This window comes from Phaseolus vulgaris, chromosome 9, assembly GCF_051622355.1.
Source record: "Phaseolus vulgaris cultivar YP4 chromosome 9, ASM5162235v1, whole genome shotgun sequence".
Classification (NCBI taxonomy): domain Eukaryota; kingdom Viridiplantae; phylum Streptophyta; class Magnoliopsida; order Fabales; family Fabaceae; genus Phaseolus; species Phaseolus vulgaris.
Genome location: NC_143506.1, coordinates 39,959,534 through 39,980,521, shown reverse-complemented (window position 1 = coordinate 39,980,521; position 20,988 = coordinate 39,959,534). Strand labels below are relative to the sequence as shown.

Here is a 20,988-nt window from a genome sequence, read left to right as displayed (position 1 = left end):
AATCCAGTACAAGTTTATTCAATTTATTTTTGCTAAATAGGAAAACATAAATTAATATTTAATACAACTAACTACCCAACAAAATAATATAATGAAGAAACATGGTACCTTCTAAGTAATACATTATCTTTTTTTTTATCAAGAGTACATAGTCTTTATAATCAACTAATTTTCTTGATCATTCCAAATCTTAAAAGTAATGCCTAATGGATTATTGTTGTTGTTATCAGCATTAGAAATGTGAACCTTTGAACTTTCACCTCTTTGCCTGAGATACTCCAAACCACCAGATTTCTTCACAGCTGCAACAGACAATGATGAAAGAATATGAGAATCAACTTCCAAACATTAACAACTAATGCAGAAACCATGTTTCAGGCTAAAACATTCTAAACTGAAAACTCAATTTGAGTAGTTAAGTAGGAACTCTCACCATCATAGTTTTCAACACAAAATTTTTGACAGATGGACTTCAACTCATTAGCACGATAACGATTTGCAAGAACCAGAATATATGGAACAAAATATATAGATATGTCACTACAAAATATTGATTCACACATGAGCTTCAATCTTGGCAAGTCAAACTATTCCACTACAGCTAATAACTTTGTCGGAAATGATTATGATATTGAAGAATAGGAGCATGATTGGCACAGAAAGAGCTCTTCATCTTCCATTAGAATATAGAGACTTTCATTTCACACATTAATACAAATATCAAAACAGATTCAAACTAACTCAATGCATTTTCAATTTCTTCCTTTTTTTTTTCATAAATCTCATTCACCATTTCTTCACAAATTCCATCTCTCACTGTTAAAACTGGGTTTCATTAACTAAATTCTAATATGCAATGGAAATACTGATACAATACTCTAATACATTATTGCATCACTCTATACACGTTACTCTATACACGTTACTCTATCGTATTTTCTTGTTAATATTTTTGTTAAAAATTACATATGTTAAGTAAACAGACAAGTCAAAGTTAGAGGTTAAAATTAAGTGAGAGATTTCTGTCTTACTTGATAGCTTGGTGAGTCCTCACGACTTCCTCCATTACATCACCAAATCTTCCTTCAATCAGTTTCTATCAGAAAAATATGAAATTAGTTTCTTCGTATGTGTACATAGTTTGGAATGATGAAATAGAAGAAGTTATATATTGACTCGCTCTTCCTGGAATACAACATTGCCACTCTCTTCCTGAAGGCTTGGAAAAGTGAATCTGAGCCAGAGTCAAATAGAAGATGATGATGAAAATAATGCGAGAGAAAGAGATGATTGCTAGATGAGGATGAAAATAGAAGACGAAATAGAGAGTGAAAGAAGAGAATGGGGTCTTGTTGGATTTTGAAAGTTGGAAATGAAAACAAAAAATGTGAGAAATAACCTAGGGTTGACGTTAGAGAGCATTGTTTCTCTAGGAGAAAGGAAGAAAATTGAAATATTTTACTTTGACTTATTAAAAAACTATTGATGTTTATCAGGGATTTAAGAAACCTCTACTAACAGTGTCCATTACCAGATGTTATAAAAACCTCCACGAATAAATCTCTATTAAAATAATAAATTTTTGTAGTGACTCTAGTAGAAAAAAAGACTTGAATTTTGATATAGTAGAATTTTCAAAAAGAACATTCATCAATAAAACAAAAAAAACTTGGGTATTGAATGGTCAAAATAACTAATTAGAAAATAAGTTTTGTTAAATTAAATAAAAACATATTTTCATTTTTTCTTATAATTAAAAAAAAAAAATTCAATAATCACATTACTCTTAAAAGTTAAGTTGTCAAGTGATTATTTATTTTTTTCAGTGACCAAATAAGCTTTAACCACTAAACCAAACAAATTCTTTTGTAATATTATGATTTTTATTATACTTATTATTATTAATGTGAGGCACTTGAAAATTTTCATAAGTATGTAGCTTAAATATAATTTAATAAAAATTATATTCAAACTTTCAAAAATTTAATTTATTTTATTTTAAATTTATATAACAAATAAATAAATTTAATGTATAAAAAAATTATATAATTTATAAGAAAAACTTTCTTTAATTTATACAAAACAATTAAATTCAATTTATACAACAAAAATTTATTTTAATTTATAGAAAAAAAAACTTAATTTCATTTATAGAACAAAACATATATTTAATTTATACAACAAAAAATAAATACATAATATTTTAAAAATTTAAATATGTATTTTTTTACCCAATTATTATTTTTCTACATCTTTCAATTCTTTATAAACTTTATAGGATAATTTCTTTAAATAATTTTAAATTAAACTATTAATCAATTTAATAAATTTAATTTAACTAATTTATATCTAAATACTTATTATAAATGAAATTAAATTAAAATAATTAATTTTAAAAAAATTTAAGTATTTTGTATAACATTTATAAATTTAATTACATTTTTTCTTTTACTCAATTATTATTTTTTAACATTTTTCAATTCTTTTTAAATTGTTTAAGATATTTTTTTAAAATAATTTAAAAATAAACACGTAATCAATTTATTAACTAACATATACCAAAATTATTAAAAAAATTAAAATAAATACAATAAACAAGTAAAAATTATAATATTTTTTACCATATTATACATTAAATAAATATAAATTATAGTCCATTTTTTATTTAAATCTATATTTACGTCGTCAGATTTCCAAAAAAATATACTTTTGCATCAATTTTGCATGGATTTGGTCTAAAAAAATCACGTTCACACTTAACTCACACATACATATCAAAATTAAATCACCGTGGAAGGTAAATGATCGTTTTTTAGTGGATTTAACTCATAGTATTATCCCTAACAGAGTAATAATGGATGGATTCCTTTACAAATAAGAGTTAAAGGATTTTTTTTTAAAAATTTGCAAATCATCACAAACAGTATTATCAATTTGATCATAAGGGTAATATATTTTATTTTCAGAACGGTCAAATTGAACAGCAGTAATTTAGTTTATTACTTTACTTTACAGTGATAACAATAAGCACAATATTTAGAACTTTATTTTACACTTATAATATGATCTACAATATTACATAATTATAAAATTTTTACTATAGTTATATAATTTTGTATAAAATAATCAAAGTACTCATGATCATTCTGATAAACTTGACTTCAACTTTTAAAGATAAAAAGTATCAAAATATTCTCACTAAAAATCAATTTTAGACTTCTTAAATTGATTAATTAGGAGTATTTTGACAATTTATACAAAATCTAGCCAATTACAGAAGAAATAGTAAAAATCATTTCCAATATTATAATTAACATTCTGCCTTATTTTTACATTAGATTGAAAAGATATTCCATTTTTATACTTTTATGACATCACAAAAACTTATGATAATTTTTCGGGTTTCAATTAAAAAACATATTTAAAAATTATTTTCAGACAGTAGTTAATTGTATGAATCATGATGGTCTTCCTTCTCAAATTTTTATTCCATTCTTTTCAATATAAACTTCTGAATAATTCAAAAGAAACCTATATATAACATATTGTAAAGTTAACTCAACAAAAAATTTACAATATATTATTAAAGAAAATATATATATTCATTAATGAAAACACATATAAAAACTATAAGAAAAAAAGTGGTTTGTTTTTACATTATTTGAGGTAAAATTTTTTATTAAGTTATTTATCTAAAGTTACACGCTAAACCATTCATAAAAAAAACATGTTCTTTAAGGATTTTTTAATTTCATCTTTTAGAATCTCGGTTAAATATAATGGGTTTAAGAATCTCCATACAATATCATAAGTTTCAAAACCTCCGTATAATATTTAAAAACATAAAAAAAAAATATCATAGATTTAATTTTAAAGATTTTAACTATAAGATAGAGGTTTTTAGTTCACAATTTTTTTATTGTTTATTGATAATTATTATAAGCCACATTAAAAATTCTGTGGTTTAAATTATCCACCTTTTATGACACATGATGTATAATATTTGTAAGTTACATTTCTAAAAAAATTTCCTTCTATTTTCAAAATAGAAAAATTTCCATATTTTTATTATTTTAGGTCACACTACTTTTCCCGTGATGCATTTTTTTTAAAAGTCATTTCACAAAAATGTAGCTTAAAAATCATGGCTAAAAAATGATGATCAATATTGATTCGTAAGTCATGTTTGTTTTACAAGAGAGTTACCATAGATAGTTTCACTAAAATAATAAATATTGCAGTAATTATTCATAATTATTTTTATTATAAAAAATACACATTATATTTACTTTAGCTAAACAAGTATCATTTATTTTAAATTCAGAGAAATTAATTTTAAATTATTTATTATCATTGAAATATGTTTATTCAAAAGAGAAAAATATTGCATGAACACATAAACAGTAAAAAAAATTACATTTGACACTGTTTATAATAATATAATAATATTATTAAATTAAAAAATAAAATAAAATATTAACTTATTATAACGGGAAATGTGTGTTTTTAGGGTTGAATGTGTTAATATATAGCAGCCTATTCAAAACTATAAAATTAAAGAAGAAAATTGTTTAATTTGTAAAAAAATACCTTAAAAAAAAGCACTGAAAAAGGAAGGTTAAGGATAAGATTTTTTCCCTTTATATATAGACCTCTTCTTTTTTCTTCCCTTCTCTTCTTTTTTCTTCCCTTCTCTTCTCTTTCTTGTCTTCGTAAGGGAAAGAAGAAGAGTAGTGTGTAAATATATACTAGTTTAAGGTGTGGAAGTTGTGAGTGATTTGCAGGTGTTCAAGTGGAGATGGCAACCCTTCCAGATTCAGAAATAGAAGATGCAGAAAGCTTCTCGCGAGCCATGGAGATTGTAGGTTCGGTGGTCCTTCCGATGGCAGTGCAATCGGCGACGGAGCTGGGAGTGTTTGAGGTGCTGCAAGAAGCGGGAGAAGGTGCTAAGCTTTCTGCTAAGGAAATAGCATCAAAGATTAGTTGCAGTAACCCAGAAGCAGCCTCAATGCTAGATCGTCTCCTCGCACTTCTTTCTTCTCACTCCATTCTTAACTCTTCCCTCGCTTCCGACCACCGTGTTCCTCCCACCTTTCACCGGCTCTACACCATGACTCCCGTCGCCGCATTCTTTGTTCCCAATTCTGATGGAGTTTCGTTGTGGCCCGCGATGGCCTTGGTCCAAGACAAAATCTTCCTACAAAGCTGGTTCAACTCACTCTCTTTCAACTATTATATTATTTTTTTTAAAGGATCAAAACCTTCAATTGATCTAAAGTAAAATCTTAAAGAAATCCAACACTTCACTCTTAAATTATACCAAAAAAACTAGTGATGATTCTCTACAAACTTTGTCATGGTCTGTGTGCAATTTGTTTGTCGTTGGTCACAGTTTTGACTCCTTGATGTTGCAATCTTTCATTCTCTCTCTTGCTAATCAAAGGGATACAATAGTTCAAATTTAATGCGGGTGATAAGTGTTGTGATAAAATAAAAGAATAAAGCCACATGATTGAGTCAAAACAGGGTTTGCTATTTCAGCATTATGATTGTATGCGATCTGCTAAATTATGTGATTGGAAGTAAATGTTTCTTCATTTGCTCAAGTGAAATAAGTTTGTTTATACATTATTAGGAGTGAGCTGAAAGATGCAATTAGGGAGGGGGGTATTCCATTCAACAGGGTTCATGGCACTCATGCTTTTGACTATCCACGTTTGGACTCAAGATTCAATAAGGCTTTCAACACAGCAATGATCAATCACACCACTTTGGTGATGAAGAAGGTTGTGGAATCCTACAAAGGTTTTGAGGGCATAAAAACACTGGTGGATGTTGGTGGTGGTCTTGGAATCAACATTAACTTGGTCACTTCTAAATACCCTGATATTCATGGCATCAATTTCGACTTGCCTCATGTCATTCGAGATGCTCCTTCCTATCCTGGTATCACCCTTACACGTTCCAATCTAAATTTAAAAAAAAAATATGTTCTTTTCGTCTTTTGAAGACTTATTTGGTCAACTTTGAGATTTTACAAGACAATAAGATTTTGCAGGAGTGGAACACGTTGAGGGAGACATGTTTGAAAGTGTGCCTAAAGGAGACACCATATTTATGAAGGTAAAGTGTCAGTGAGGAGGGAAATATATGAATAATAGTTGGTTGAAAAAAGAGTTTAGTTCAAACTGATGCATGAGTTATATTCAATGGGGTTTGACATTAAGTAATTGTACAGTGGATACTTCATGACTGGAGTGATGAACATTGTGTGAAGCTGTTGAAGAATTGCTATGATGCAATTCCTGATGATGGAAAGGTGATAGTTGTGGAGTCAATTCTTCCAAAGTTACCAGAGACTAATAATGCTTATAAGGGGGTTGCACAAATGGATGTTGCGATGATGACTCAGAACCCAGGAGGTAAAGAGCGATGTGAAGAAGAGTTCATGGAATTGGCAAGAGCAGCTGGATTCAGTGGCATCAGATATGAATGTCACGTCAACATTTTAGAGGTTATGGAGTTCATCAAGTAGAAGAATCTGTCTCTTATCCTATAATTATATGAAATAAAAATCAATTTTAAAGATAAAAAATAATTAATATTTTTTATCAACAGTGAATATATAAAATAAAATAAATGAAACATTTTAGGAGCGTTCCAACCCTTATACATGGATTATCTCTACAAATACAATTCACCGAAAAATCAACAAACACATATACCTAGGATACTTTAGTTGTAAGACATAAAAAAAAAATTGGGAGTTATAGTGACTAAATTAAAGAATATTTTAAAATCTAAATAATTGGTAGTTTAAACTTTGGTAGTTAATTAGAGAAAACTATTTAATAATGATAGGAACTAGTTTAGAAACCAAAAGTTTTTTTAATTTATAAAATGTTTCTAATTTAATCACTATAACGAACTAATTATTTTTTGTTCTTAAAATTAGTTTTTATTTCATGAATTTCTTTAACTGAGATAATTTCCTTAGTGTTATTTCTAATTGCTTGTTTATGTGTTTCATGTTTGTTTTTATACATTTTAAAGTAACAGAATAAACTCATGGTGTGTAATATATTATGTTATATTCACTTTTCATATTAATAAAATAAAATTAAAAAAATTAAAATATGTAAAAGATAAGATCAGACCGCTTCCACTAGAGTTTTCATCACTTTATTTTTTTTATAAAGAATATTTTATTTAAACTTATGATTTAAACACTAAGTAATCCCTCCTTTAGTTAAATTTGATTAGTATAGGTAAACATTAAGTTTTACCTTCTTTTGAACCAAAACTTTATGTTTTCAGTAATCCTTCTCAAAATATGAAAGTTTTTCACATAAATGACGATTATTGTCTTTTAGATTTTTAGATGTTTGATTAACCTTTAACATACCTATATCATGTTTTCTCATAAATTTTTTTCTAGTTCTTTAACTTTTTTTATGACTTACATAATAAACTAAGTTACTTTTCCTAATTTTTAAACCTTGTTCTTTCTTGAACCAAGTTGTTGTGCAATTTGATACATTCCATTTTTTAATATGGTATTATAGGTTATTTGAAATGAGCTATACTCAGATAATGATAAGTTTAAAATAAATTTTATAAGGATTTTTTCATTCATAGTCAATTCCAATATCTTAAGTTTTGCTACAATTTGTTTATGAGTAGTATTTGACTCCTCAAACTTTATGGTGGTCAACGTACTTATTAGCATTCCATCAATTTTTCTTTTTTATTTTCTTGACAGATTTGTCTTTATTATTCATCATTATTGAGTCCATTTAGGATGATAATTTTGTGCTAAATTGTCATTAAAACACTAATAGTGACGGTTTAAGTCTTGATTGAACTATAAAACTTACAATGACATTTTCATTGACAAGGTAACTCAATTTTACCTGTAATAATAATTCGTAGGTAAAATTTGAAGGTAGGTGAAAATTTATATATGAATCCAAATCCAGTATAAATCAATCAACTTAAGTGAAGATAGGTTGCCTAAGTAACTAATAAAAAAACACATGAAAATATGTCACCAAAGTTTCTTCACTCAAGTTGTATTTTTTTTTATCAACAATAAAAAATAAATAAAATAAATGTGAACCACTACTCAAGTTGTGTAATGTGGTTTGAAAGAGTTTTTATCACTTAAGCGTCTTACCCATGCTTTGTGTACTATCTAAATTAAAGCAAAATTATTTATCAAGATCTTTCTCACTCAAGCTACAATATGTTGCTTGATCAATATTTCTCATTACTTGAATTTTAAAACAACACTTTAATGATACACCCTTCTCTAACTTAAGAAAAAGGTAAATGAAAACTTAGTCAAACCTCCAAAACTCCATTGCTAAAGTGATCATCACTTTAGCGACCAATCATCATTTGAGCGATAAATTTCAAGAGAAAAAGAGAATTGTTATTTCTTCTCTCTTACTCAAGTAATGATATTGTGCACTTAATATTATAGTTATCGTGTGAGTCGAAAAATCTCAAGACTCAAATAAGATATGGAGAAAACAACAATTTCTACATAAAGCTCAAAACTCATCGAAAACCAATTCTAATAAATTTCATAGTCCTAACAAGGGTTAAACATAGTTTTAGACTAAGTTAAATAATATTTTACACTACAAAAAAATAATTAAATAACAACTAATTTAAAGATAAAAAATAATTAGTCATTATATTATTAAGTTAGATACTATTTTATAAACTAAAAAATTATTAGTAAATAGTTTCTATTATTAATAAAAATTTATAAAATATTTTTCAAATTGATATATAATATTAGCTACCAAGATTTTAGTTACTAACTATTTTAGAGTCTTTAATTAATTAAATAAGTGACTAATTTATAATGTAAAGTAATTATTATTAAAACCTTTATAAACTATTTATAGTTAATATTAAATATCAATTTAAAACTATTTTATAAACTTTTATTACTAATAAAAACTTATGTAGCCAATAACTTTTTATTTTATAAAATAGTATCAAGTTAATCAATATAATAATAATTATTTTTATCCAAATTAATAACTATTTAATTATTTTCTTATAACATTATTAATAATAATACTCAATTTGAACCTTACTTTCCATACCATCATCAATTTCAAGAATCCATCTAATTTCAGTACTCAAACTACCAAGTACACAGATCAATAAATCAATGTACGGTAAAATTGTTTTACAAATGTGGTTCTAGAGTAAGATCGCATTTGTAAATCAATGTGAAATTAATTACAAATGCGGTCATAGTAAAGACCGCATTTGTAAATAATTTGAATTGATTTACAAATGCGGTCTTACTCTAGAACCGCATTTGTAAAACAATTTAATTTCAAAAATGTCACCGCGTTTTTTGCAAATGCGTTTAAGCGCAAAGCCGCACTAAATAAATGGTCATTATTTTCATATTTTGTACTAGTGTTTCTTGAACCAACTTGTTGTGCTATGGTATTATTGGTCATTTAAAATGAGCTATACTCAGATAATGATGAGTTTAAAATAAATTTTATAAAGATTTTTTTCATTTATAGTCGATCCCAAGATCTTAAGTCTTGCTACAATTTGTTTATGCATAGTATTTGACTCTCGAACTTTATGGTCGTCAACGTACTTATTAGTGTTCCATCAAAATTTTATTTTTTATTTTTTTGACAGATTTTGCTTTATTATTCATCATTATTGAGTCCATTTAGGATGATAATTTTTTGTTATATTGTCATTAAAACACTAATAGTGACAGTTTAAATATTGGTTGAACTATAAAACTAATAACGGCATTTTCATTAACAAAGTAACTCAATTTTATCTGGAGTAATAATTTGTTGGTAAAATTTGAAGGTAGGTGCAAATTTATATATGAATCCAAATCCAGTATGAAATAACAAATTTTCTTGTATTGGTATTTTATTAATAACAATTTCAATAATTGTCTAAACCAATGCAACATCATTTAAGTGAAGATAGATGCTTAACTAACTAATAAAAAAACACATGAAAATATGTCACCAGAGTTTCTTCACTGAAGTTAGTTGTGTAATGTGGTTTGAAAGAGTTTTTATCACTTAAACTTCTTACTCATGCTCTGTGTAGTATCTAAATTAAAGCAAATCTTTCTCACACAAGCTATAATATTTTGCTTGATCAATATTTATCACGGCTTGAACTTTAAAGCAACACTTTAATGATAAACCCTTTAAGAAAAGGTAAATAAAAAACTTAGTCAAACCTACAAAACTCCATTGCTAAAGTGACCATCACTTTAGCGACCAATCATCATCTGAGTGATAAATTTCAAGACAAAAGAGAATCGTTAATTTCTCTCTCTTACTCAAACTGATGTTGTGCACTTAAGATTAAAGTTATCACTTGAGCATCACTAGAGCAATCTCAACACTCAAATAAGATATGGAGAAAACAACAATTTGTGCATAAAGTTAAAAACCAATCGAAAATCAATTCTAATAAATTTCATAGTCCTAACTAGGGTTAAACATAGTTTTGGACTTAGTTAAAGAATATTTTACACTATAAAAAAATCATTAAATAAGAACTAATTTAGAGATAAAAAACAATTAGTCATTATATTATTAACTTAGATATTATTTTATAAACTAAAAAATTATTAGTAATTAGTTTCTATTATTAATAAAAATTTATAATTTTCAAATTGATATATAATATTAGCTACCAAGATTTTAGTTACTAACTACTTTAGATTATAAAATAGTCTTTAATTAAATGAATGACTAATTTATAATTTTAAGTAATTAGTACTAAAACCTTGATAGTTAAGGTTAAATAATTTAAAAACTATTTTATAAACTTTTATTACTAATAGAAACTAATGTAAATATTAATAATTTTTTAATTTATAGATTAATCAATATAATAATTAATTTTTTTATCTAAATTAATTGATATTTAATTATTTTCTTATAGCGTTACTAATAATAATACTCAATTTGAACCTTACACTACAAGAAAATCTTGAAATAGAAACCAATTTTAGAAACAATAAATAATTAGTTGTTATAATGACTAAATTAGAGACCATTTTAGAGACTAAAAAAAATTCGTTTCTAAATTAGTTTTTATTATTGTTAAATAGTTTTTAAATTGGTATTTAATTAGCTACCAAGGTTTTAACTACTAATTATTTAGAATCTAATTTGATACCAAAAACTTTGGTAGCTAATTAAATACCAATTTATAAACTATATAACCATAATAGAAACTAATTTAGAAGGCAAAAGTTTTTTTTAGTTTCTAAAATGGTCTCTAATTTAGTCACTATAACAACTAATTATTATTTTTTTCTAAAATTGGTTACTATTTCATGATTTTCTGGTAGTGTTACATTACATATCATCATCAATTTCAAGAGTCCTTCTACACATCTACATTTATCTATTTAATTTCAGTACACAGACTACCAACTTCAATAATCAAACTATTGAAAGTTACTTTTTATCCAAGTAATAGTTAAAAAAAAGTTAAAAATTCTTCAAATCCTTGAGACCTAAACCAATATAATCAAATAGATACAAAATTTTAATTTGAAGTTGAACTATTGGATATGATTATTTTTATCAACTAACTAAAGTGTTTTGTGTCAGACCAAGGAGGGATCATGTCAACATCTATTTGTGTCAGACCAGTAGTCTTCTGTTTTTAATGCTTTCTTTATCAGTTTTCAAATGTCTGTAATGCTGAACAATATGGTTTTATTTTCTGAACTATTATGGTTATGGATTTTGTTTCATTTTTGTTTTCCCTATGCTTATATGATGTTTGATGAATCCAAAGGGGGAGAAAAATAGCTGCTGAAAAATAGCTCACCATGCTAGGTGAAGCTAGCTGAAACAGGGAGTTAATTCTGCACCTTAAAACCATTTCTCATGTTATGCAATACTGCTGTTTTTTTCTGGTTTAAAATCTGGTGCAGTGCAGGTTCTTAAAGCAACAAAGCTATGAGGTTAGCTATGGGAATTTGTCTCCATCAAACAGGGGGAGATTGTTGAAGATGGTTGCTGCCCCTTCAAGATTGTGTTTGATGAAGACTTTTATGTACATTTCATGTGTATTTTTGTTTTGCTTTAAGTGTGTCTTAGGCAGTGCTTAGAGGTTGTTTAAGAGGGCTTTTTGCTGAGTAACTCACCTCATAACCACTGGCCATGTGATAAGAACAAGCATAAGTTTTCTTAAACTATTTTACAAAAAACACGTTTACTGCATAAAAAATAAATCTGTTCTTTTCTAAGTAAACAAATTCATTTTTACACTGATGCCTTGGTTAAGTCTTGTAAAAAATAGATTTTGTGCATCATGTATTTTGACTAAGTCTTCTATCTTTCAAAACGACTGAGTTTTAAATAGTTAAACTTTCTCTGTTTTCGTTTTGAAAAATAAATCTGTTCATCTGTAAATGAATAGATTCTTTTTGTCTCTGGTGCCATGTCAAGCTTAAACGATTTTCAGTTTTATCTCAGCACCAGAATGGTTGACTAAGTCTCCTCACTTAACAAATTCTCTAACTGCTTTTGAAAATAAATCTGTTCATTTTATTTTCAATCTGTTCATTTTATAACAGCTTTAACTGTTTTTCAAAAATCTGTTATAAGTTGGTTTTCTATAAAATGCAAACTTGTTTCTGAGTTTAAAAGTTGTTCATACATTTGCAAAAACAAGTTTTGACAGCAGAGAATTAAGAGTTTACAAAGGATTAGCATTTGTTCTTAAAAGATTTCAAAAATCACAAAGTGCTTGTTCTTGGTTTGGTTCCAAAAGCTTGGTGTGAGGTGCTGCTACTGTTCTAGCAATCTTGCCTACTGGTTTAAGGCAGATCTTTGTATCCTCAATCAGGTGTAGTCGTTTCACTTCTCATTTCTTGTAATTGTTTGGTTGAACACTCTTCTTGATAGGTTTTCTTGGAGAGTGTGTGTGAGCTGAAATAGGTTTTTTCAGCAAGAGTACCTAAGTTCTTGTAGGTTTCAAGAACAGTGGGAATTGTACTTGGTTGTACTGTGTTTTAGTGATTTCCACCTGGTTTTGGTGAATACTGGATGTAGCTCAGTTGAGTGAACCAGTATAACTGCTTGTGTTCATTCTCTCTCACTCTCTGCAATTTCGTTTCTGCATAATTGATAAAACAGCAAAGAAATAAATCTGTTCAATTGAAAATAAATCTGTTCTTTCTGGGCGCTGTGCATACTGTTCTTAATTTCTGGAAAACTGTCTGGTTTCAATAAGAACACTGATAATCTGTTAAAGGCTAGTAAAACAAGTTGAGTGTGATAGATTGCCTCACTAATTGTCAAGCCCTTAACTGAACCTAAATCACATTATTTGGAATTAAGGTTTGCTGTTTTTGTGTTTCACTGTTTTTCAATCTAATATCAGTGTGTGTGCATCTGGAAAATATATCTGCATAATCTTGTAATTAACTAGAGAAACTCTATTCTTTTTAAGGAGGGAGTTGTAAATGTTGAAGAGGTTTTTCATATGACTCAGCTCAAGTCGTGGTTATGGATGAAGCATAGGACATATACCTTCAACTACTCCTTTGTGGATTGGGTACTTAATCCGTCTATATGCGTTAAAAGCTTTAAGTAACTGGGTGTGAGCTTAAGCAGGGTAGAAAGTGTTTCTTTGGATTTTATTTTAGAGGAGTTGTGTCTAGAAAAGAGGGTCCAAGACCCACTGCCGTGGTGCAGGCTCTAGTGCTGCAGGGGTTGGTAGCAGAGTGCTAAGAGGGTGGTTCTTGTGCTGGGTGTTGTGTGGTGTAGTCCTGACCATACAGGTTTCTGCAGGTCAAGGAAGGTATAGACAGGAAATGGTTCGGATTAGTGCTTTCTGGAGGATAGATTTTATTACTCTGATGCAGTAATTTAAAGCTTGATGCTGCATGCGGTGGTGTTTGGTATAGTTGTCTGCCATGAGTGGAGAGCAAGTCTAACGACCAAAAGAGTTGTTTCTTGTTTTTCGGTGCAGAGTGAATTGAACAGGTATAGGTTCTGGTATAGTCTATTGCTTTTTTTCAGGTCATGCAGCAGTGAGCTGGTGGTCAATCACAGCCAAGCACACATGTTTTTCCTCTGTTTAATGTGTTATGTAGATTCTATAAAAGTGTAGCTTTATCTTGTTGATGTTTTTCTACTAAGGGTTTCCTGGTAGAAGCTGGTTACAAAGGTGCAGATATGCCATATTGTATAGAATGTAAGGGAGAAGAGATCATGGAGTAGCAACTGCTTTCTCATCTGGTTTCTGCTTACCGAGGAAGGTGTCTGAGATGTTGTTGTTTTGCTTTCTGGTTAGAGTGTTAGTGGCTTGCTTGGTGGGCTGGTAGCAAGCTATGCCTATATGTACTAACAGGTTTTGTTTGTTGGTTTGAAGCAGGTTTTGGGGTTGTAATTACATAGCTCTTTTGGAACTAAGTGGTGTGTCTCTTAGTTAGCATGCATGTATTGTAGGTAGTTTTATTAGGAGTTCTATGTATACATGTTGGAAAGAGTTTCTTTTTATTTAATTAATTCATTACAGATAAAAAAAAAATCAAATATCAACAGAGAAAAAGGAATTGTGAGATTTTCAAATAAGAAGAAGATAATTTTCTAAATTAAAATATGATAAAGATGAAAGTGATCTTGAACACACAATAAAATTTGGTTTTGAAAAAAAAAAATACAAATGAAGCAAGAAATTTTAAACAAAAGAATGGAAAAGTGTGAGGCAGAGGAAACTTAAAAAAAAAATAAAGAATAATAATTAGAAAAATATATGAAAAGAAGAAATAATGATAAGGAAAGAATTGAACTAAAAGTCTATTTTTTTTATACAATTTTTTTGATCCATGCTAACTTGATGCAAGAAAAGGAAATAAATTAAGATTTATTTAAGTAAGTATAAATATTTTGAAGTTAAATCATAATTTTGATTTTCAATAATTCTTGATCTTCAATTTGAGTCTATCTTTGAGGGATATACTATCTCATTGGAAACTGTTGTACGCACAATTTTCCATCAAAATGAATTAAATTGTGGCGGTCTGATTTCACTGAATACCTAGCTAAAACACCGCATTCAGATAATATTATTTTGTCTACAACTATTTCTGCTACTACATATTTCATTATATTAATTTATAAGGATTGAAAAGCTTTTATATATCAAAAACCCTAATCCATGCAACAAACTTCTCAAGCTCCATCAAAGGTCAGAGGTGTTATTTATAAGGAAATTGGGTTTTCCATTTACAATTGTATTAATTTGCCAATCATCTAATCAATTATTTAGACTCATAATAAAGTTCTTAGCTAGCCACCACACCACCATAAACAATGTTTATTAAAAAATGTTATTTATTACCTTCAAAATATTAGTGTTGTCTCTTTAAAATAATGCCTTATAACTAAAAAATATTATCCTACACACAATAAAAAGCATATACTTAACATTATATTATAATAATATTTGAAAATTTAAAATAAATTAAATATAATTAAAATATTATTTTATTGATTTGTCAACGAATGGTTTTTTATTGTGGTGTTGACATATCAACACCCAAATTATTATAAGTATCTCAGAATAATAAAGTATAAAGGTTTTCAATGGATGGTTTAATATATAGTGGAGAAGTTGGTGAACGATTGCAGGTTGAAGTGGAGATGGCAAGCCTTCCAGATTCAACGCTGAATGATGAAGAGAAGAGGAAGGAAGAAGATGCAGAAAGCTTCTCCCGTGCCATGCAGCTTGCGACTTCCGTGGTCCTTTCCATGGCAGTGCAATCGGCGACGGAGCTGGGAGTCTTTGAGGTGCTGAAAGAAGCCGGAGAAGGTGCTAAGGTGTCTGCTAAGGAAATAGCATCAAAGATTGGTTGCAGTAACCCAGAAGCAGCCTCAATGATAGATCGTCTCCTTGCACTTCTTTCTTCTCACTCCATTCTTAACTCTTCCCTCACTTCCGACCACCGTCTTCCTCCCACCTTTCACCGCCTCTACACCATGACTCCCGTCGCCGCATTCTTTGCTCCCAATTCTGATGGAGTTTCCTTGGGGCCCGTGATGGCCTTACTCCAAGACAAAATCTTCCTACAAAGCTGGTTCAACTCTCTCTCTCTCTCTCAACTATTATCATTTTATCTCCTTTTCCCTCACAAACATATTGGTATGTTTTAAAATAGGAGTGAGCTGAAAGATGCAATTAGGGAGGGGGGTGTTCCATTCAACAGGGTTTATGGCACTCATGCTTTTGACTATCCACGTTTGGACTCAAGATTCAACAAGGTTTTCAACACAGCTATGATCAATCACACCACTTTGGTTATGAAGAAGGTTCTGGAATCCTACAAAGGTTTTGAGGGCATAAAAACACTGGTAGATGTTGCTGGTGGTCTTGGAATCAACATTAACTTGATCACTTCTAAATACCCTCATATTCATGGCATCAATTTCGACTTGCCTCATGTCATTCAAGAGGCTCCTTCCTATCCTGGTATCATCCTTACACATTCCAATTCTGTGGTTCTGCAAAATTAAAAAAAAAATGTTCTTTTTGTCCTTTGAAGACTTATTTGGTAAATTTAGAGTTTTACAAGACAATAACATAAATAGTGTGTACTATTTACTTGCTTAGAGTCCAATACTTTCTTTGTTAATAATATATGATGTTGAGTTTTAAAAGCAAAAGGTACCTAATATTGCAGGAGTGGAACACGTTGGGGGAGATATGTTTGAAAATGTGCCTAAAGGAGACGCCATATTTATGAAGGTAAGTGTGGCTGTGTTACAGGGGATTTTGGTCAATTCATAATGATGGGTGCTAGGGAAATATATAGTATTTAATTTTAAAGAGGAGAGGAATCTCTCCTTTTATCAAACACCCTTTTTACTTTAGCTTAAACTTCTAACCACTACGAACGTGTTTCTTATGTTGAATATGAATAGCAGTTGATTGAAAGTTTGATTTATTGAAACTGATGCATGAAACTTATACCAATCTTCAATGAGCTTTGACATTAAGTAAACTGTGCAGTGGATAGTTCATGATTGGAGTGATGAACATTGTGTGAAGCTGTTGAAGAATTGTTATGATGCAATTCCTGATGATGGAAAGGTGATAGTTGTGGAGGCAGTTCTTCCAAAAACACCAGAGACTAGTAATGCTTATAAGGGGGTTTCACAACTGGATGTTTTGATGATGACTCAGCACGAGGGAGGTAAAGAACGATGTGAAGAAGAGTTCATGAAATTGGCAAGAGCAGCTGGATTCAGTGGCATCAGATATGAATGTCATGTAAACAATTTTTGGGTTATGGAGTTCTTCAAGTAGACCATTATGCTCTTTACCTCTACTTCCTCTGCTTTATTTCTAATTGCTTCTTTATGTGTTTTATGTGTTTATTTTTATAATTTTAAAATAACAGAATAAACTCCTGGTGTGTAATATATCATGTTATATTCACTTTTTATATTAATAAAATAAAACAATTGAAATATGCAAAGATAAGATTAGAACGTTTCCACTGGAGTTTTCACTATTTTCATGAAGAATTTTTTTATTTATTTTGAATTTATGATTTATGCACTAAATAATCTCTAGTAAATTCAGAATCAATCCAATGTGTATTATGAAAACTTTAGTTAAATCTCATTAGAAACATGCATAATATCCTTCTTTTTTAACGTCTTGAGAAATCCTTCTAAAAATGTTCATATTTCTCAAAAAAAGGATATTTATTGTCTTAATTAATATTTCTAGATTTTAATAGATGCATATTAACCTTTTAACATCCTTTTCCCTATATCATGCTTCTTCACATAAAAAATTCTGGTTTTTTTTTATGATTTTCATAATCAACTAAGTTACTTTCCTAATTTTTAAATTCACTTTCTTCTTGAACATGTTGTGTAATTCATACACATTTGTTGATGATTTTTTTAGTGACTAAATAAAAATAATAAGGTATTTCATTAATACTCCAACCTTTATAGAAGACCCAGTAAAAAGTTCTTCCCTTGTCAAAGTTTATTCCCCTACACTTCTTTAAACCTTTCCAACTTTGTCTAACAAAATATGAGTATAGAACTGCTAAACAAAAAACAGAACTAATATGGATACTAGGTATAAGGCCACATATATTAGCCCTCCTTCATCTTCCAAAAAACACCAGCAACACCTGGCCCTCCATAATCCCACATACTTCTGCACCTTCTACAACAAGAGGTTGCACAACTTCTTGTCGTCCATATAGAGAGGATTGTAATCTGCAAGCTTCCCATAACAACATCCTTAACAGAGCTTAACAAATAACAACCAATACCTCTTATTTCCCTCCAGCTTTTTAATGAGTTCAGAGTCCTCCCATCCGACAGATTCCGTGCTAAACAGAATGCTTCTAATAGTAGCATGACTGCTTCAAAACCGCAGCATACTGAACCTCATAGCACATCTCTTCTGCCCTACTGTAGCTTCCTCATAGATTGACAAGATCTGTGTTATTTGGAAGATTTCTTCCGCGCGTCAGGGACTTACTACGGCCACTCCACAATCCTGTCCACACCTTATTCTTCTTAGAGCTCAAATGCACTAAATATAAGTTCTTGAAATGGAATCTCAGGTCCTTATATTGGACGAACAAAATATCTATTCATCTAAAGCATAGGCACCATACACGTTTGTGATGTTACCTCCCCACAATTGACAGTCTTGTGCCTCCATGTTCAGAAAATCTGTGAAGATAAGCCTTATCATTTCTTCTTCTTTGTAAGGATTCTCACTCGAATTTAGTTCTCCTCCATCTAAGCCACCATTTTCAAATTGAGTTTTCCCACCCTCCAACCTCACCCACTGTCAGCCTTTTGTTCAAAGATATAGAATGCAACCTCGAATACAACGAGATAAGCTTATTATCACCTGCCCAGACATCCTAATAGAATCTGACTTTATCCCCAAAGCCCACTTTCCAGACCAGAGCTTCTTTAAACCACCCTTCTACATTATCCTCGCCACAAACTTTAGACAAATCCCTCCACCACCAAGACTGGTACTTCTTGGGTTAGTGACGTTGACTTGATTCAACTCCATATTTAGAAATTAAAATATCCTTTCACTTTCCTCGTTCTTCACTCACCAAACACCATTTCCATTTGGCCAAAAGAGCTTCATTGAACTTTCTAATGTCTCTGACCCCAATCCACCTTACTTCATAGGTTTGCATACGTTTTCCGAACTGACCCAAGAGATAACTCTATTATCCTTTCCCCAACCCCAAAGAAACTTCCTTTGAATACTTATGATTCTACTATATACGGACTCTGACGCTTTATAGAAAGAGAGATGAAAGAGAGGTAAGGTTGTGAGCACCAACTTAATTAAGCAAATTCTCCCTGACAAAGATAAGAATCTACCCTTCCAAACACTAAGCCGCGTACTAATTTTATTCAAAACTGGCTCCCAAGACTCCTTTTTTCTCATATTAACACCAACTTCAAGACCCAGGTATTTAAACTGTGTCCACATAAGAGTACAGTTAAGACATCTTGCATAGCAATCAAGGTTACTCCTAACCAAATTAATACCTACCAACATTGATTTATGAAAATTAATTTTTAACCTAGAAGTCAACTCATAACACCTTAGAATTTCTTTCAGAGTGAACACATTAGAGTAAGAGTCTTTCTCACATGAAAATAGTGTCATCAATAAACTGAAGCACACAAGATTCAACCTCGTTCCTCCCCACCTTCACCCTAGTAAGCATGTTGGACTTAATAGCTTTCCTAACTAACCCAGTCAAACATTCAGCTACAACTAGAAAGAGGAACGGAGCTAGTAGGTCTTCTGCCTCAACCCTCTCAGAGGGTAGAACTCTTCAGTAGGACTTCCGTTAACCAACACAGACACAGAGGTAGACTCCATGCAACCTTTGATCCACTTGATCCATTTACTATGAAAACCAACATGTTCAGTTTATCTCATAAATGATCATTATTGTCTTTTAATTATTTTTTCTAGATTTTTATAGATGCATGATTAATCTTTAACATTTTTTTCCTTGTATCATGTTTCTTCACACACAAAAAATCTAGTTCCTTGATTTTCTTGATCGCTTACATGATGAACTAAATTATTTTACTAATTTTTAAATTCTATCTCTTATTGAACCAACAGTGCAATTCATGCACATTCTACTTATTGATCACGGTATTATAGGTCATTTGAAATGCATTATACTTAGATAATTATGAGTTTAAAATAGACTATATAAAAAATTTCTCATTCATAATCAATTCCAAGATCTTTAATGTTGCTACACTTTATTATTCATGTTACTTTACCCATCAAACAAGGTCTTCAATCTTGTTTTTTGGGAAGACGGTTGTTTATTAGGATCCCTCATCTTTTTTAGAATGAAGCTTTTTTTACTATGAATTAAAGTAATCATAGTACTTCTATTTATTTTATTTTTTATTGTTAATTATAGAAAATATTTTCAATCACTAATGTCTTATCAAAATTTTATTTTTTCATTTCGACAACGAGTTTATCTTTAAAGATTTTTTTAATCCTAGAAACCTAATATAACTAAATGAATACAAAGTTTTAATTTGAAGTTAAACTACTTGATTTGATTATTTTCTTTAATTAAAAAAAATAATTAATTATTATATTGACTAGTAGGTAAAACTTTGATGGTTAATGTTATATATTAATTTGGAAATTATTTTATATTTTTTATTAATAATAAAAATTATTTTAAATATCAATAAATTTTTAGTTTATATTATTTTTTATCTTTAAAATTATTTTTTATTAAATATGATGAAAATAATTATTCTAAACTGAAATATGATGAAAATATGATTCTAAACTGAAATATCATAAAGGTGAAAATAATCCTGTACATGTCAACGTCAATTATTGTAAAATAAAATTTGATTTTGAAAAAAAATGAAAAAT

At 29.4% G+C, this 20,988-nt stretch overlaps 2 protein-coding genes across 3 annotated transcripts; both read left to right on the top strand.

The window, feature by feature from the left end:
• Positions 1-4,652: 4,652 nt before the first annotated feature.
• On the top strand, positions 4,653-6,668 carry LOC150025318 (isoflavone 3'-O-methyltransferase 4-like). 2 transcript variants are annotated; one of them, XM_090295832.1, is made up of 4 exons: positions 4,653-5,208; positions 5,636-5,946; positions 6,059-6,123; positions 6,239-6,668. In XM_090295832.1, the coding sequence occupies exons 1-4, from the start codon at positions 4,799-4,801 to the stop codon at positions 6,533-6,535; spliced, it is 1,083 nt and encodes a 360-aa protein (XP_090151958.1). In that variant the 5' UTR covers positions 4,653-4,798; the 3' UTR covers positions 6,536-6,668. The 2 variants fall into 2 exon arrangements, with proteins under 2 accessions (XP_090151958.1, XP_090151957.1); XM_090295831.1 differs by having other exon boundaries at positions 4,673-5,208; positions 6,050-6,123.
• An 8,899-nt stretch (positions 6,669-15,567) lies between these two features.
• Positions 15,568-17,530, top strand: LOC137822085 (isoflavone 3'-O-methyltransferase 4). The gene is made up of 4 exons (XM_068626990.2): positions 15,568-16,129; positions 16,211-16,521; positions 16,733-16,797; positions 17,062-17,530. Exons 1-4 carry the CDS (start codon positions 15,639-15,641, stop codon positions 17,356-17,358), a joined length of 1,164 nt encoding a protein of 387 aa, XP_068483091.2. The 5' UTR covers positions 15,568-15,638; the 3' UTR covers positions 17,359-17,530.
• Positions 17,531-20,988: the final 3,458 nt, after the last annotated feature.

What these genes read in the sequence shown, in the direction of transcription:
- LOC150025318 (XM_090295831.1), top strand. Translation starts at nt 4,799, where the DNA reads ATGGCAACCCTTCCAGATTCAGAAATAGAAGATGCAGAAAGCTTCTCG. An exon ending in AGATGCTCCTTCCTATCCTG is followed by an intron (nt 5,947 to 6,049) that starts GTATCACCCTTA and finishes CAAGACAATAAG; the next exon opens with ATTTTGCAGGAGTGGAACAC. An exon ending in GAGACACCATATTTATGAAG is followed by an intron (nt 6,124 to 6,238) that starts GTAAAGTGTCAG and finishes GTAATTGTACAG; the next exon opens with TGGATACTTCATGACTGGAG.
- LOC137822085 (XM_068626990.2), top strand. Translation starts at nt 15,639, where the DNA reads ATGGATGGTTTAATATATAGTGGAGAAGTTGGTGAACGATTGCAGGTT. An exon ending in AGAGGCTCCTTCCTATCCTG is followed by an intron (nt 16,522 to 16,732) that starts GTATCATCCTTA and finishes CTAATATTGCAG; the next exon opens with GAGTGGAACACGTTGGGGGA. An exon ending in GAGACGCCATATTTATGAAG is followed by an intron (nt 16,798 to 17,061) that starts GTAAGTGTGGCT and finishes TAAACTGTGCAG; the next exon opens with TGGATAGTTCATGATTGGAG.